Source organism: Haemorhous mexicanus, chromosome 2 (assembly GCF_027477595.1).
Source record: "Haemorhous mexicanus isolate bHaeMex1 chromosome 2, bHaeMex1.pri, whole genome shotgun sequence".
In the NCBI taxonomy this organism is placed as follows: Eukaryota; Metazoa; Chordata; class Aves; order Passeriformes; family Fringillidae; genus Haemorhous; species Haemorhous mexicanus.
Genome location: NC_082342.1, coordinates 41,346,997 through 41,365,451, shown reverse-complemented (window position 1 = coordinate 41,365,451; position 18,455 = coordinate 41,346,997). Strand labels below are relative to the sequence as shown.

The window sequence follows — 18,455 nt, the reverse complement described above, 5'->3', positions numbered from 1 at the left end:
ACACAAAAGAATTACTTTGCATCATGAAAAAAAAGAGAATAGATTTTTGCCTCTGAAAAATGAGAATGCCATGAGAAATGTTTTACAGGACTATATTTATTCCATTCCTCCTACATTTGTTTCTCCCAGCACTGACAGATGTTTGCATACCTCATGCCATGTGATGGGAGGTTGGTAATTGCAGAGCCCCTCTGATCACGCTGACACAAACCCCAGTTTGTGACAATATTTTTCATACAAACACAAACAGATGAGCAAAAAATCTAAGGAGACAGCCTGTTATTAGAAACTCTTTAGTTCAATTTTATTGATTTAAAAGCTAAGATTGATGCATGTGAACTTCTGAACTTACCCTTCCAGAGATGAGCTGCTGCAACTCCAAAGTTCACCCACTGCCTACTTTACAGTCTCCCTGCATTTTCACATTAGATAACTGTGTTTGCTCACAAAGGTAATCTAGGTAAGTTATGCACAGCTGGCATGCATAAATTGTGCATATCTGTGACATCTGCCAGTGGACAAAATCACTCCAAGCATGATACATATTTCAAGAATGAGTGAATTAGTTCAAACTCAAGCTTTCTGGGCCATAACTGAATCAGATCTCTGGAAACATATGCAGCATTTTAATGGCTTTTTCATGATTCAAGGTATTAATATTTACTGGATGTGGAACTATTTTAGCAACAAAGGAAGTGTAATACTTTTATTACACTGCTAATATCTTGCTAATGCTGTCTTGTTAAACAAGCCAAAACAAATCTGTGCACTTTTTCCAGAATTGCTGCATCTGTGCATTTATTTATAAGAACTACTGATGGAAGAAGTATTGCATTTTTCTAACTCTTTTACTCTAGTCTTTAGCTTTCATGAAAGCAAAACTACCCATACATTCTCTATTATGCTCTCACAAGCCTGTGTTATCTCTTATGTGAGAAAACACAGTGTGTTTACCTAAATACCAAAATATTTTCTGTGGCTCCTTTATTTAAAAACAGTAGAAGAGGATTAAGCATTAACTAATGAGGAGAAGGCCCAAAGCATGAATTTTTGCTTCCCAACAAGGTGTATTATTTCTGTGCAAGTAATAGACACCAAGGTGTTCACCTCTTTGACAACTCTACCTCAGCAGCTCTGGACAGCTTTTTACTACAGGCTGTAAGGCAGGCTGGATGTGCTCCACCTCACCCCAAATTGTGGGGATCCCCCATGGGAAATCCCCACTTGGTGGCTCAAATGGGAGCAGTGGGAACCCCTCCAGCTTTTCAGCAGGACCAGGACTGCCTGTTTCAAATGTTCCCACACTGCAGTCTTCAAGGCCATGACAAATGGCCCAGAGACTGAGGGCTACAGTCCCTCTCAGAACCACACTGCCTATCCAGCAGCCTGACACCCATTTTGAGGACTGGCTGGTACATGACAGAAGAATTTGGAAATCGTTATCCCAGCTGAATTTCTGTGCTCCCACTGCAAGCTTGCTGTGCCAGGAGAGCTGCCGGGTCAGAACTGTGCTGCACTGCAAAGTCCCTTTTTTGGAGTTAAGCAAAGGGATTATGAGGCAGAGGGAATACTACATCATTATTGACTTTAATAGGTAGTGAAATGAAATGATAAACGGTGAAAATTTTGGCAGCCAGAAAACCAATTTCTGACTGTGAGGACTATCAGTATCCCCATGGAGATGAGGATTTGTGATTTCTTGATACAAAAGTGAGACGAAGTTTTAATTTAGAGAATATAAAGAAGTTTGGCAGACAGTGTTCCCACACTGGCTCCTGGACCTGACTGGAGGATATTGCAGCATTGTCCCTTTTAAATCTGTGAAAATCCTTTACTTCAGAGCCTTTCATGTGCAACAAAATGCTGACTATTGTTATGATAGATATGTCTATTTGAAACTTATAAAACTCTTAGTTAAAAAGTGGACAGATAGTCTGCTCTTGCATGTACCTCAGATAGAGATCATGGTATTTTTTCAGAATCGAACTTCTTTGCCACTATTATCCAAGTGCCACAGGAAGAAAAATGATTTCTGGTTAAGTTTGATGCAATTTATGCCTATTTTCATCCCCACCGAGGTCAGTGGTAAAACATGAAGCCCTGCCGACTGCTGCAGAAACAAAGGTTGGTTATTGAGGGATATGGCTGCTGAATTCTTGTATTGCTCTCTGTGTGTGCGCATGTGTGCTTAAGATGAGGGAGACTTAGATGTATTGATTTTACAGCAGCTTTTTTCTCTGCTTTTAAATGAAGTGGAATGAGGAGCAAATAGCCTGGCAAACAAAAGAAACAGAGCCAGTATTATAACTGCCCGAGGTTTTAAAATCCAAGTGCAGAACCATACAGAAGGTTGGCTCACGAGTCTATTTGTCATATGCCCATGTGAAATCTCTGCCAAAATGTGGAGCAGCCCAAAACTCACCCTGTCCCCTACTGCAGCATTAAAGGTCAGGAAAAGCACTTGCTAATAAAATACTTCATTGGTTTCTGTGGCTGTCTGCAACAACGGGACCGAGAAAGGCCTTCCCACCTGCCCGGCTTAGGTCAGGGGTGCTTTTCCTTGGAGACTGCTGGTGCATTGTTGGAGAGCAGGCTGCTCTGCTGCGGTCACAATCCAGGTTTATTCCAGTGGTGGCACCAACTGATTGGGAAACTACATCCCTCCCTCTCCTGGTCCTTCCTCTCCCACTCCTTCCCCTCCCCTGGAAGCTGGCTGATTGCAGAGCCTCCAGGAAAGCGGTCTTTGTCGTAAAAGGCCAAAGTTCATAAACTTCCATTTACATCAGTAAACACGAACAATTCTTCCCGAGCCTGAGAAATCAATTCCCACAAGGCATCAGCCGGTCGTGCTTTAGTGGACTGAATTGAAATGCCCCTTCTAATCTGCATCAGAGGAATAAAATGGATCCTATGGCATAATGTGCAGCGATGGGAGGGGAAGAGGGGGCAGTACTCACCATTGCACATGCAGCGCACATTCCGGTAAAAGCGGGGACACACAAAACTAATTCGCGCCGTGCTGTAAGTCATCAGGGAATGTGAATCAATAGACAGACTTTGCTCACAGTGTTGTTCCTGACAATCCAGTCCAGAGCAATTCTTCTCCAAGATAGCAGAAATACGAATCACATTTTCCAAGTGTCTCCTCGCATTGGTAAGCTTCTGAATCAAATAGGCAGGCTTATAGAAGCCACCGCTGTGCATCTGAACGGCAAAGAGCATGTCGAGCTGGCTGCCGCCTGCCACCGGCTGAATGCTGATGATGTGCAGGCTGTCCTGCTTCTGGGAGAGCACCGCGTTGCGCAGGGTGCGCCTGAACCCGTGCATGTGCAGACCCACGAAGTCTTCCGGGGAAACGTTCTCGAAGCGGATGGTGACCGTGTTCTGCAGCATTTCTTGCAGCAGCTGCTCAACGTGGACCACAACATCGATGGGCACCTGGAAGCGGCCGTCGCTCACGGAGACATTCAGGACGTACTTGCCGTTATCCAGCCCTCCGAGGGCGATGATCTTCCCGTCGTGGCTGTTGACCTTGAACAAACTTTTCTGCTCTGATTTCAGCGTGTATGTCAGGACATCGTACACATCCTGATCTGTGGCATGAATTTTCCCAATGACTCCCCCAGGAAAATCATCCTCCATGGTGACAATGAAAATCTCCAGTGGAATGGCGGTTGGTTTGTGAATGCTCTCTTCAATAACCCTCACCTGAACATAGGTATGGGAAACCTGCTGAGGCTTCCCAGAGTCCTTTGCCTAATGTAATTTAGAAAAAAAAAAGAAAAAGATAGAAAAAATAAGAAATAAAAACACACATGGAACACAGCCTGCAACCATAACTTCTTGCTATGTATATTCTCACAGCATCAGTAATTCTGGAAAGAAATTCTCAGAAGAATGCTCAAATACATTTGCCAAATACATATGTAAAGAAGTGTCTCAGCCATTTCTAGCAGTGGAACTTACAAACTCTTTAGGGAAGCACTGATCTCTAAGTGGATTGCAGAGAGAAATGTGTCAGTAGAATGTCTCATTACTCAAACTGAAATGTTCCCAGGATCCCATAGCTATCACTTGTCATCTTCACAACAGAGAATATATCAACAACGTGGTATATTCTGCTCCAAACACAGTTTGGGCTCATTTCTACCCTGGAGAAGAGACTGAATTCCAGTGAAGTATCAGCCTTCTGCATTGCTTGGTGCACTCCAAAGCACTCCACACCCTGCTTAGTTTGTGTGGATGTGAGGGAGTTCAGAATTTTTCTACAGCATTCTGCCCGTTACCTGAAGCAACCAAGAAACATGCTTGACATAAATAAAATTTATCATCCTCCAAAAATGAAATAGGTGCTTGTGCTGTTACTAATGATAAAATATGAGAGCAGCACTGCAGTTGGAAAGACGACTGGAAGACCCAGAGCAGGTATTATAGCATCATTTGCACTTTTTTTATAGGGAGCAAAAGAGCAAGTATGACAAAAAACCCAAGGCCATCTTGACAGAAAGGTATGCAAACTTGAATCAGGGTCCTTTCCTTCAATAAGAAAAATGTTTTATTGTAGCCCCTATTATGATATAGTGCTCCACACATTTATTTGCTTCAGAGAAGAACAGAAGACTAAACTGCCACTAGGCAGAGATACAGGACATGTTCAAAGATCTTTGTATTTGGACATGGGAGGAAAATTTACAAGCTGAAGGAAAAAATGGGAGGATGACAACAGTAATATGGACACTACTACAAGCAGATTATTAACTCTGAGACACTCTAAAATTTAATCATCTTCACTCCTAAAAGAGCTGTGTGGAGTATTTAAAAATATTTTATATATGTGTGCAGACAAATGCCCATGTACACAGAGAAGAGATTAGGTCTCATTCCATTTTCTATTTTAACATTAATTCTTAATAAACCTAATACAGTGGAGAAACCCTATAGTGGAAAAGAGAAAGCAGCACTCTGGCACATATGGATGGAAAGAAACACTTCTATGGTCTAAACACAACAGGAAACTATAAAATATGTTTTCACTGCAGAAATCCCTGAAGAAAATAATACTGGGAGAAATCATGTTTCCACAATCCAACAGCATGGTTTTCTGAGCATGTTGGTGCATCTCAGACATGGTGGTCTGTCTAGTATTTCATTTATATGAAATATATGGATCTGTAAAGCCGGAGGATGCTGCTCAAATTTAACTCTCATGCCCAGTTTTGGCTACACTAGAACTCTGGCTAGCAAATTTCCCTGAAAGCAGGATATTTATTTTAGTATTAAGGCATGGTAAGAAAGAAAGAAAGGTAATGTTTTTTTATTTCCCTACAAGGCTGAAAAATAGGTTTGAAGGATATTAAATGACAAACTTGTAAAACTTTGATTTGAACTCTTAGTTAGCATTAGAGCTTTTATTTTGTGAATTGTAACCAACAACTGCCTCTAAGGATGCTACTGCTGTGAACATCATTAAATGTGCTTGTAAAGGAACAGACAGGCTGTGCTTAGAGAGATCAACCCCAGCAAAGCAAGAGGAGGAAGCAAGAATTTCAGACACAGCTTATGGGACCCTGATTCATTTCAGTGAAGAGGTTCATTCCCTAGACCTGCATATTTATTGAACCCTAGTACATCTTCTCTGGCAGACCTGAGAAATGTGGACAAATTACTTTTGGATTTACAGGTTTGGGCAATCAAAATTACCCTGGTTACAAAGCTTCTCAACGATTATTCTAAAGCTAAGTTTGAGCTGGACTTCTATTGCATGTCTTATTTTGACATTCTTTAAAAGTTAAGCTGACCTTGGAAATGTGATTTCATGAATTCTTGGAAGGCTTCCAAAAATTTATGATTAAATTTATGACTTAAAAGCAAAAATTATTTCCGTTCCTAAAGCAGTACTTTGCAGTCACTTGTTCTGGGTGTATTTATTTGTATAAAATGCATTTTTTCTTATTTTCCTTCCTTAGCTACAGAAAGAAATGATGAAAATCTTAAACCATAACGGTCGCTGCTCAGAAAATTCATTTCATGCTGAGGAAATTGGAAAGGTGGCTGGCTACCTATTTATATTTATATGAAACCAGGTTTAAGAACATCAAAGAAAATATCCTGCATTGTGCATTTGCAAACTGGAATGTGTGGTATTTACTTGTAGAATACAGCCCATTAAAAACAACCCATACAGGCAAAGTACAGGCTACCTACCACTAAGAGGTTTTTTTTTGTTTTTCAGTGTAGAGTGCAGATGTAAAAATCAAGCCTTACCTGCACGCAGAGCACATACTCAGTTGAGACCATGTGCTTGAAGATGACTGCAGACCTCAAAACGCCATGAGGGTCCAGTGTAAACTCCTCCTCTTCATTGCCAGTGAGGATGGTGAAGGTAAAAGGGGGGCCATTGTGAAAAGAGTCTTTGTCTGTCACTACCAGCTGCAAAATGCTTGTGCCCACTGGTTTATTTTCCTTTACACACATACACAGCGTATAAAGAAAAGGATTAAAATGATACATATTGCAACCATAAAATATCACATTTTTCTATCGTGACTATTCAACCGAATGCTCTTTGCCCAAGCTGGCATTTCACAAACTGAGTTTTGTTGACACCGCTTACACCCCATGGACCAGCGGCAGAGATGAAGGTACCCGGCACGCCTCCAGGGCCTGCTGGGCTCTCTCTGATACTCTGTCTGATCAGGACTGACTAAAAGTCAAGACTCACACCCAGAGCAAGGTATAAAGAAGTGTGAACTTATCCCAGAGCAGACATTTTGAGGCTGGAGTACCTGGTGCAGCAGGGATGAATGTTAAAATGTGTGACAGATGCTGTGGTTAAGGAGCCTCAGAAAACAGAGACTTACCAAAAGACTCAAGAAAGATTTGTTTATATTTTCCTTTAGATAAGATCACTCGATACATGTTTTGCAGATAGATCATCAAAAGGTACTTAACTGAAACCAAATGCCCGTGCATTTTAAAAGTCAGAGAAGTTTTTGATGTGCAGGATAAACTTACTTGAATTACAGCTGTGTAGTTAGCTGGAGTAAACACAGGGCTGTTATCGTTCACATCAGAAATGTCCACATTGACCGTCACAGATGAAGACAAAGGAGGGGTACCACTGTCTCTTGCCTGGACAACTAATGAATAACCAGATATCTGAAAAAAGGTGAAAACATTAAATCATTGTGGAAACGGTCCTAAATTTTAACCCAGGTTCTTTACATTCAATGCACCACCTTCCATATTCTAAGGAAAGCTGTTTGGCCTCATTACCTTCCCACCCTTAGTACAACACTATCCTGTTTATTGCCACATTGTGCCCCAACTTCTGTTTTAAAAGGCTACCAATAAACATAACAGCTTCATTGTATTAAAATAACTGCATCAGATAAAGCATTCCTGAAACAAAGGGGCAGACAGAAAACAAATGACAGATAATATCTGAACTCAGCTATTAGTCCTGTAAGCTTACATTTTCTCCTAGGTGTCCGCTGGGATAAGTGACCTGATTCTATTTATCTTATGGTTGGTTTCCAAGATAATATAAAAATTGCTTATTAGAGCCAGCATCAGTTTGACACATACTGTTTCTAAAGTGGTGATGGAGAGCCAAGAAAAAGTTCACAGGCAGTTGGCTTAAACACACTGGAAAACATTTGGGAGTACGAGGGACAACAGTTCCTGTAGCAACAGAATATTATCCACCACTCTGCAGAAGATAAGTGGGCTTGAGTCTGGCTTTTTGCAACAGACACAAACAGTGCAGTGCAGGCAGTTCAGTGCATCATCCACAGGCCCTCTACACACATATGTGCCCGTGTGTGAGGTGTGAGCATATGTGACAACTTGCAAAAGCTCTGTCTATGCACAGTTTATGGATGACAGTTGGATTTTCCGAACTGCATCCTTATGTTGGCTTCCTTAGGTCTTACAACTGCTTTTTACTGTATATTGCTCCTTGCTCTGCAGGGAAAGCTGCAGACATGTCTGCCCCTGAATCCTCCCACCACAGAGCAGGAAAAGGGCGAAACATGCCAGATACAACACTCTGCTCCACCCCTCTCAGTGTAGGGCTGGAAAGGGGAAAAACATGCCCCTGCAGAGGGGAACAAGATAATGTTAAAGGGGCTTTCTTGGGAAGGGCGTGGGAGGGAAGAAAATCCAAAAACAATTGAAAAATTACAGCTCTTTTTGTGGTAAGGAGGAGCTCAGACCGAGCAGACAAAATAAGGGGGCTCTTCTGGGATGTGGGACCAATACAAAGCAAAAGGGAACAAGGGAACATGTTTTTGGGGGGTTGTATGAAGGAGATAGACTGTGATTTGGTGGGGGCAAAGTGACACAGGAGGGAAGAGGAATCCTGAACTACGGAAAGTCGAGAAACTTGAGTAAGAGAATTAATCTGTTTTTTAACCGTAATTTCCACTGCTAGCTAAAACCAGAGAGTTTTGTAGAATCTTTCCTAATTTTTTTTTCTGCATTGGCTTTCATTTTAATGTATCCCAGAAAGGTAGATGGCAAAAGTCATTGTCTCTGTGTGATTACAGCTCTGGAAATAAGTCCCCTTAAACCACTGAATCCTGGGAGTCAGCACTACCTTTGGGGATCTACAGCAGATGGAGCATCATGTATAATTTTCCCTGAAGGGGTCAGAAACACCTGTGTCTAGGAAATGCGCCAAGGAAGCAAAGAAAAAGACAATATCACAGCTTATTTTAACTGAGGGAAACTTTGGAAAATGCAGACCTAGCACAGCTGGCATTACACATGCACCCTCTTGTTAGGGTGAGTGTGTGCACCTGAATGCAGCTGCACTTCAGAAACTAGAAAAAGTCATATTAAGGAACTCAGCCTGTGCTTTTATTACAGCCAACTTGCAACATGTACAGCCATTGTTACTCCCCTGTTTTAGACAGTCTGTGGTAAAGTCATTCTACCACCAAACAAGATTTAATCCTGTTTTAGTGATAATACAGAAAGGGTTTTGCCACTGTTTTAAGAAGCAGGTTTGCTTCCAGTGAAGAGCTTCTCCAGCTGAGCCCATATTCTGAAGTTAGCAATCTGCTTCCCCAGTTTTGTGGCTGCATTGCTGAGAGGCAGGAGGCACAGATTTCCTTATGTGCTGCAAGGTTTCTGAAGCCATGTAGCACTCTCCCGCCCTGCTAGTAGCACAGGCAACTGCATTTGTTTGTTTTTTTTCCCAAAAGCTGCTAATTGCTAGCTATGGCAAAATGGTGATAAATAATCCTGAATGAATAATGGAGTGAGCAAACAAAGCAGCAGAACCTATTTAATGAAGCACTCTTTCACTTTTGGTACAGCCCGGCCACTCCACAACATCCCCTCCCCAGTGGCATGTTTTGCAGAGCGCTAATTAATGGCTGAGGTCTCAGCTCGGCGCTCGGTGCCACAATCTGGAGCATTTTGTCACCACTCTCTTGCACACACGGCTGCACATGTGCGCTTGCACGCACGGGGCAGAGGAGGCAGCTCATTAATGCAGCAGCAGCTCCTGCAGGAACCACGGGAGAAATCCAGGGCTGCTGCTCTCCCCTGATGCGACCCCAGCTGCTGTGAGGGTGCAGGGTGGCAGTGGCAGCAGAGCAGCTGGCGTGTAGAAACACTGGGGACAGGGCTGGCATGGGAAGAAGTGGGGAAACGTTAGAGAGATCTGCTGGAGTATCTCAGGCTGATTGCTGCAGAGTATAAAAGAAACTCCTTCAACACAAGCTAGCAGCAGAGAGGATATTGATGAACATCTGTAAGTCATTGCAAGTTAAGAAGTCCCACATGTCTTACCCTTTCTCTATCCAATTTCTTTTTCACCTTCACGAGTCCCAAAACAGGATCAACTGAAAATTCATTGTCTTGATCCCCATTCACTATGGAAAAATGAATCTGACCATTGGGAGGACTGTCCAGATCTTCTGCTATCAACTTTTTTTGAGAGAAGAATAAAAAGTTAGAAAAACAAATATCAAGTGATCTGTTTGATACATTAATTGTTCAGCACACCAAAAAGTAAACTTCACATTCCATCAGACTAGTTATACGTGAACTGCACACCTCTAAAGCATCAATCCAACAGGTTTTTGTTAGGAGGCTTCACTTGGGCCTTTTCAAAATTCTAGTCTGAAAACATACAGAATATTTTAATCTTAATACTCCATACAACACTCTCTCTCTGGATCCACAGGTTGCAAGACGAGAATATTGTGAGGTTTGGGGATGGCACCCTGCATGCCAGACTACACAAATACTATGTATTTGGAGCTCTGAGCAGCCTGGGGAAGTGAAAGGCGTCCCTGTGCACAGCATGGGGGCTGGAACTAGATGATCTTTAAGATCTCATCCAACCCTATGACTCTATAATTGTATTTCACTGAAAAGTAGAATTCTGCCTTTCTATTAAAACCCGTTTCTTTCTAGCTGACTCATGAAATGCAATACCTAAAATATGCCATTGCCCTCTGAGAGCATAACAGGGTTAAAAAGGAAGGCTCAGTACTACTACTACTTTCTTTCGGGGAGAAACTGCCAGCAGCTTGGGGAGCAGTAGCAGATGCAGAGTACTGTCTAAAAAATGGTTTGGGGGGCCTCAAGACGTAATAATTATCATAATTAGGCAGCACAGCAGATTTTTAGGGGGAGATGGCTTCGTTGCACCTAAATGGCCCCCACGGCCACGCTCACCATGAGCACGGAGTCGCCGACGGCCGCGTCCTCGCTGATGACGGCGCTGTAGACAGCCTGGCTGAAGGTGGGCGCGTTGTCGTTGACGTCCGTCACGTTCACGTTCACCGTCGTCACCGCGCTCAGGGCGGGCGTTCCCCCGTCCTTTGCTTCCACTACTAAGTAGAAGTCCTTGCACGATTCAAAATCCAAAGCTTCGACAATGGAAATCACTCCTTCGAAGCAAAGGAGGGAAAAAATAAATAATGCCACAGAGCGAGGGATTTGACTGTAGTAAACAGTACAGCATGCTATTTATCACCGTGGCACACATACAACACTAACTGTGAGACTGCCCAATCCAATAAAAATGTTTATTCAGGTTTCTACTGCTGTCGTTTGGTTAAAGAATGATGCCAATTGCACTTGGGTTGCCTCTGCAGAAAGGACCTTTACAAGGCATGAGGCAATGAATGGCTCCTCATGAAAATAGCTTTCATTTTGTGAGGATCATAGATGAAGAAGTGGGGGCCATATTCACCCATTTACCATCTCATTCACAGAGCCTCTGGGAGAACTGGATGCCGACTCTGGAAATAAGCCCTGACAAGTCAACAGAAATTCACTCCCACACAATTAACTTCTCATGAATTAAATACAAATGAATAGGATATGAATACCTCTGAGAAATCAGCTGTCTATCATTTAAGTGATTAAACAGAGACTTCCCCACTCAACTAGGTTTATAATATTTGTGTTACTTCACCACATAACCAAAATTAAGATTCTCTGTAACTTGATTCACTGCATGCACCCAGATTCCCTCTAGGACAGAAATGATCTGATTTCTAGTGTTCTTACAAACCTCCAACAATATCAGCTTCCTAACCTTCTTAGGAAATGTATTTCAGGCCTTAATATACATTACAGCTAGGAATTTCTTCCTATAATTTTACCAAAGTAATCCAAATGTTATTTAAACCCATTCACAACTTCTTACGACTAGGCATGGACTGCAGTTTATTTCCCTCTTCTTCACAGGTCATTTCTATAGGCATGAAAACTAACAGTGTCTCTTCTCTTTTCCAGCTAAACAGCCTAAATTCCTTCAGTCTTTCCTTTTAAGTCACATTTTACAGACCTCACATTATTCCTCTTAATCTTGTCTGGGCTCTCTACAAATGAATTCCACCTTTCAGCATGACTTGCTGAAAGCAGGAGCCCTGAAGAGAAGCTTCCAAGTGGCTAGCAGAGAGTTAGGTTCCACTGATAAATGGTGCGAAGGAAATTATTTTTCAAGCTCTGATCAGGCATGCTACATCACCACTCTGCTGTCTAGAAACTGAGCTCCTGCCTCTAAATGGATAATAATGGAGCTGTCACACATTAATGAATAATATATAGTTTTAGTTTTGGTGGGTTTTTTTTTCCTGTGTGATTAAGCTTCATTATGGGTCTTTATTGATTTATTTCCTTGGCTTCATTGTCAAATGTGAAGTTAAGTATCGCTGCCTAGGCATATTTATGTTTAAATTTTTCTAGCACTAATCAACATGATGAAGATGACAGACAATACACAGTTATGTTAAGTCCCTCACATGAGAGGCAGCAGCCTCCGCAGAGTGGAGAGCCATTTCTGCACACAATTATAGAAATGACACAATGCATAATTTTGAGATTTTTCATGTTACTGGCTATTACAGTTGCACCCAAAGAAGTGTTCTCTTCAGCATTTAAAATCAAGACTGCTTTGCTCTCAGACTCAGGTGTCAGATTTGTACTGGTCATCCTGAATGCTGTGAGAAGAAGGGGATCCATTACAGGAAGCATAGAAGAAACAGGTTACAGTTCATGAAATAAAAACTCAGTGAGGATGAAGAATATATCCTGCTAAGGAAATTCAGGGAAAATGAGCCATTTACACCAAATATGATATCTTTCTTTGGTATTTCTCATAGAGAAGCAGTAGTGGACTTCTAAAATTTGATGTATAACCAAAAAGACCTCAATCCAAGCCATGGCTGAAGTCAAAAAGACGAATCAGAACAACCTAAGTCAGGGAAGCTGCATACAGCTACATAAATGGCAATCACATATTAGGCCTGAATTGGTCCTAACAGGTCCTGGTAGCACTGGCTGATGCTTTCTAAGGGGCAGACAGTTGAGGCTGTACTCAGCTGGTAAGCAAGTGAACACTGCAAGTGTTCAGAAGTGTTTTGCACAGTTTGGCTAATAGGTTGTCACATCTATATCGGCTTCAACAGACTTACTAATGGAGAAAAGTATTCTCCACTTGAGCTGGGGCAGCCATGTGTGACTATAACTGACATCACTCTCGGACCTAAAATTGCTTTTTAACTGTGTAGTTAATTACACAATGACAAGCTGTGAGTCTCTGGCCTTGGAAGTCTTTTGGTCCAAGAGCCTTCCCCAAAGCATTCATGTTTTTCTGATGCTTTAATTTAGCACTGCAAGGAGCCACTTTACAAACCTGTTTTTGAGTTAATCCTGAACTTCCCTTTCTCATTCCCTGATCTGATGAGATAGGCAATCTCAGCATTTGTACCAATGTCTTGGCTTGTAGCAAAAACAGAAAGGACCTCAGTGCCAGGTGAGGTGTCTTCAGGTACCGTAACGAGATAATCTCTTCTTTCGAACACGGGAGGGTTGTCATTGATGTCCAGCACTGTAATGGTAACGGTGGCAAAGGAGGATAAGGTCAGCACAATGCTTTGATCTGAGGCCTTGACAGTGATGTTATAGGAGGACTGAAGCTCTCTATCAAGTGGATGCTCCAAAATAATGATTCCTGATGACCGGTCAACTGAGAAGTAACCATCTGCAGAGTCTGACAGGGAATAGGTGACTTTTCTGTTCACGCCTGAAAGAGAAGCAAATGGGAAAATGAAAATAAGAAATAAAGAGAAGAAAAATCTCTCCCCATCTAATGGATACCCTAAGCAAAATCTGCTATCGCACTGAGCATTTCCAGTAGGGGTAGAGGTAGGAGTGCCTGTGGGTACAATATTGCTGAGAGTTGGGATGTCAGGGCAAGCTCTTCTCACATGACAAATCCCTGTGGATAAGTTAAGTTGTTAAGTTCCTTCCCTCATCATGATACTTTCTTTTAAACATTACTTTGCAAAACTTGTATATTGAAACTTGAAAGCAGAACCCAGATATGGTCCTTGCCCAGAACAGCTTATAATTGAATTAGATGAGACAAGCAGAATGCTGAAATTGGAAATGTCTCAGAGCACATCTTGAAGGAATAGAAATGTACATAAGGGGAAAATAAACCCCTAGAAATACATCAGGTGGCACAGAATGTACTTGCTACCAGTGCTGCCTTGATTCCACTGTTGAGCAGAAAAATATTATCATAAGATGATACCTGTTAAACAAAAGCTGCATCAAAAAACTCCTGCCAGAATGGGAACATTTTGAAAAGGAAAGTTCCCCAGGCCTAAGAGCAAAAATTGAGTTGTACCAAAGGTACCCTCTGTTTTTAAAATCCTGCCCATATTTCCCAATACAAAGCACCTATCCACCCGGCAGCTGAATATGCAGATCTATGCTAAGGTTGTTGTCAGTAATAAGGCCTGAGGGGATGGTACTGACTTGGTTTCTGCACTACAGTGGGATAGCCACTTCAAATCTAATTAAAAGTGAACACAGATATAAGCTAATTCAACTCCCTTGATGCTAGTTGATTTTATGGTTTTGTCTTGGGTGCTTCAGTAAGAGATTATAACTAAAACACAAAGATTCACTAAAATGGAGAATCTCTGTTTTTAACATCTCTCACTTGAGCATTTGCTGCTGTTTTTGTGGGAGAACAGACTTTACAAGCCTGACATTAATCAGATGAACAAGAGCTACCAATCCCTTCTAGGCATATTTTGTTAATTTAAAATTTGTGACAGTATTATTCTGCTTTCCAGCAGCAAAGCATTGTAGAAATGTCTGATCAAAAGCAGCACAAATCACAGTTGTTTTCTGCTTGATGTAGCATCCACACAAGGGGGAGCTGGGAGACTCTTTGTTCAATCACACACACATAAAAGCCAGAGCAACTACAAAGTCCCAGACCCTACTTGAAGGGCATTAGGAATTATTATTTGACTCTTCAAAGAATAAAGTTTTTATGCAGTGCTTGAGACACCAGAGCATATTTAAAAGGTTCAAATGTCTTTAAAATACGGAACAAATTTAATAGCAATATTGCAGTGAACTAGGCTGTTAGGTTTTTTGTGTTGTTTTGGTTTGGTTTTTTTAATCACAGCAAAGACTCTCTATTCACCACGGAATCACAAACGTGAAAAATAAAATGTCCCACCTTCAGCAAAACAGCAAGGCAATCAAGGAACTGACTCCTGTCCTACAGAGCAGGAACTCAGCCCACAAATTCATAGGAAATTCCTTCATGTTAAAACACGAAAGCTTTGAATACCCTACAGCTGCTTGAGAGCACACTCACACCTTTCCTTAGTCTCTTGATACATATATCCAAATACTCTGCCAGCTGACAGTCAAGCAAACTGACAAACATTTGAAAGCAGTAAACCCTGTAGAAAGTGGAAGATTTTTAGAGTCTGAATGGCTGGAGGTGTCTACGTTTCCAGCTGGGGAGGATCTCCTTCAGCTACACATCCTCCATGAACTTCTACTTGCAAAAAAAGGACAGACCTGACCACAACAATTAATGGGTTAGTAATAACAGCTGATCCTCAGGGATGCTGGAAAATGGGAATTTTTCCCCCTTGATTCAGAGCATGCCACTGAACACCGAAGCTACACATGAGTTTTAAGTGTAAAACTATTTAGTATTCTGCACCAGCCACTCTTGGTGCCTGCCAGTTTCCACACAGTATCTAACACTCCTCTGAGGCAGGGGCCCTAACACACACCTTCTACTCGTCTGTAACTGCAGGACAGCCTTAGTCTGGTTTGCACTTCTCTCTGGCACAAACTCCCTTTTTGATACTCACTACAGCACACCTGGGCAACAAGACAGAAGATTCATATACCACAGTCCTTGAGAGCACAAACAGCTCGAAAGGAAATGGCCAATGGATGTCTTCTGCCTTGAAACACCAGGAAACTTCAGCAAGAGTATCTTGCAATGGGGAATGGGGAGATAGAATTTGGTGCATGTGACACCACGGAGGGCAAGTTTATGTACAGGAGGTAATAACTCCAGTAAAGGCAATCTGACATATAATCCAGCCACTCTTCTTGTATTCTGCTTCCTAAAAGTGGTGTCCATGAATTAACAAAATATTAATAATGTTTTTTGTAAACCATTACTGGCGTTCCTACAATGGAGACAGATCAGATACAGATTATGTTGCTCACTCTAATATATATGGGATTTTTAGGCAGAAATGGAGACAGTAAAATCTTGAAGGTAAGTGAAAGGTAAATAGAAGGTAAGGCTTTTATTTTTCTTTCCTGTAAAGAGGAATACAGCAGTTCTAGACACATAGGTTATCTTGTACCAGTCTGGTATGATGAAGAGAACAGTCTGATTTTTCCCATGGGATGGGAAAGAAAAGCTCTTACAGGTGAAAGTGCCATTTTATGCAAGGAGAGACAGAAGATTAGGTTAGAAGACCTGAGTGGGTATGCAGATACCAACCCCTGGTGGCTTTTGGCCCAAATGCCAAAAGGAGAAAAAAAAAGGAGACATTCAGAGGGAGATCTTAGCTGTGTGCTGACCCTCTCATAGAGTATTTTTAGGGGTGGAATTTAATACTTGCTTCTTAGGAGTAAAATCATTGAAAAACTGTGGCAGAAACAGCACTCGGAAGAAAGCATTTTGTTCCATCAATAGCTATTACTACTGAGCTTTCTGACCCTCAGCTGGGAGAGAAATGGGCAGAATGCAAGGGTGAAGTAGGAAGCTATTCCTATTGAAATTCAAAATGATTTAGTCCAGGGGCTACCCCAATCTTGAGAGAGAGGTGTCCACCAGTGTGTGTCAATGGCATCCCTGCAACAGAGCTGATGGCAGATTCTGCTATAAAAGAGATGCTTTCTGTGGAAAGGAAACAACTGCTTCAATGCCATGGCTCCTGCACTGGTAAAGAGAGCAATCCTCCCACACTGCTTGCCTACAGCTGTTGGGGGTTAATGTTTGCAAACTGTTTTGTGTCAACTCACTCACTCAAACTTCTCAGATTTCTAAGGTGCCAATCATGAACATGAGCTATTTGTACAAGGAAAGCCTTTGCAGGAATCCTTATTACAATAAGAAAATTGCAGTACATTTCTTTTTAAATAAAGGAATGAGGTAACACATTTTCTATTTAGACTTGTATTAGCATATGATAGAATATTGCCCTTTGCCAAATCCCTGGTGCGAAGAGCTTGTAAAACATACACCCGCCTAGGACCTGAAATGCCATTCTTCAAACAGGCTTTTATTCTTGCTTTCTTCTGTATTAAAACAAAGGGGCACACACTGAATGTCACATCATGACAACTTCTATGTCATTACTACTCTAAATAGCATCAGGAATATAAAATAACTTTGCTTCACACATCAGCGCTATCAATATCCTTGTATAAAGCACAGAATCACGGAATCATTCAGGCTGGAAATGACCTCTGAGATCACTGATTAGCCCAGCACTGTCGCTGTGAGGCCACCACTCAACCATGTCCCTGAGTGTCACATCTACACATCTTTTAAATACTTCCCAAGGTTGTAACTCAACTACTTCACTGGGCAGCCTGTTCCAGTGCTTGACAATGCTTTCAGAGAAGAAATTTTTCCTTTTCACCAATCTAAACCTCCCGTGGCTTAACTTGCTGCCATTTCCTATTGTCCTACTGCTTGTTACTTGGGAAAAGAGTCTGACCCTCAACTCACTACAACCTTCTCTTAAGTGGCTGTAGAGAAAGAGAAGGTCCCCCCCGAGCCTCCCATTTTCCAGATAAACACTCCCAGCTCCCTCAGCAGCTCCTCACAGGAATTGTGCTCCAGACCCTTCCCCAGCTCCATTTCCCTTCCCTGGACATGCTCCAGCCCCTCAACGTCTTTCTTGCAGTGAGGGTCAAGAACTGAACACAGGATTTGAGGTGCAACTCCACTGAAAATGGTGATGTTACAACCCATTTTGATCCAGACTGACACCAATTAAAAGGCTGAGCATAAACCCAACAGGCACAATCCCCATATGACAGTAAGTTTCTGCAGTGGGCAATACTTTTCTGCATCACACATAAAGTAAAGGTTACACATATTAAAAGCCACACATAGTGTTTCTCCTTTCAGTTTTCATCTGTCACCCTGAACACATTATTTAATGTGTTTCCCCAAATACAGCTAGACCACTCAGTTTACGTCTGAAAAATGACATCTTTTGTCATCTACTCATTTTCATTTTGAAAACCTATGAAAAGAAATGTAATGGCAAGTATTACAAATAAACAAACAAGATGTAGACCAGAGAGCAAGCTGAAAAAAAATTATTTTTCAGTTTGCAGTTTCAGTGGTTTGCAGACATACAAAGCAAGCTATCTGATTATTGTGCTTCCTCTTGCCTCTTTTATGATATGATGATTAACACCAGTGTGTACCTATGACCTTTCCCAACTACCCAAATGTTAACCACAAGGCCAATTACTAGAAGATAAAAGTCCACAACTTCGTGAACAGCAAACAAGACAAAAGATGAATTCTAAACCAGATTTTATAGTACTCTACTCCATCATTTTGAGATGAAAGAGAAACCTTGCCTGAAGTACCTTGTTGAACTGTAGAAGAATATATA

The 18,455-nt window shown here is 41.7% G+C and overlaps 1 protein-coding gene across 2 annotated transcripts in view; it reads right to left on the bottom strand.

Moving 5' to 3' along the window:
* Nucleotides 1-18,455, bottom strand: part of FAT3 (FAT atypical cadherin 3) — a 312,693-nt gene that overhangs the window by 40,760 nt on the left and 253,478 nt on the right. For both annotated transcript variants that reach the window (XM_059838535.1, XM_059838536.1), the window contains exons 13-18: nucleotides 13,166-13,555; nucleotides 10,696-10,910; nucleotides 9,802-9,939; nucleotides 7,015-7,158; nucleotides 6,265-6,462; nucleotides 2,958-3,756 (exon numbers count right to left, since the gene is read on the bottom strand). In XM_059838535.1, the coding sequence (XP_059694518.1) occupies nucleotides 2,958-3,756; nucleotides 6,265-6,462; nucleotides 7,015-7,158; nucleotides 9,802-9,939; nucleotides 10,696-10,910; nucleotides 13,166-13,555 (1,884 nt within the window). The remainder of the gene's footprint in view (nucleotides 1-2,957; nucleotides 3,757-6,264; nucleotides 6,463-7,014; nucleotides 7,159-9,801; nucleotides 9,940-10,695; nucleotides 10,911-13,165; nucleotides 13,556-18,455) is intronic.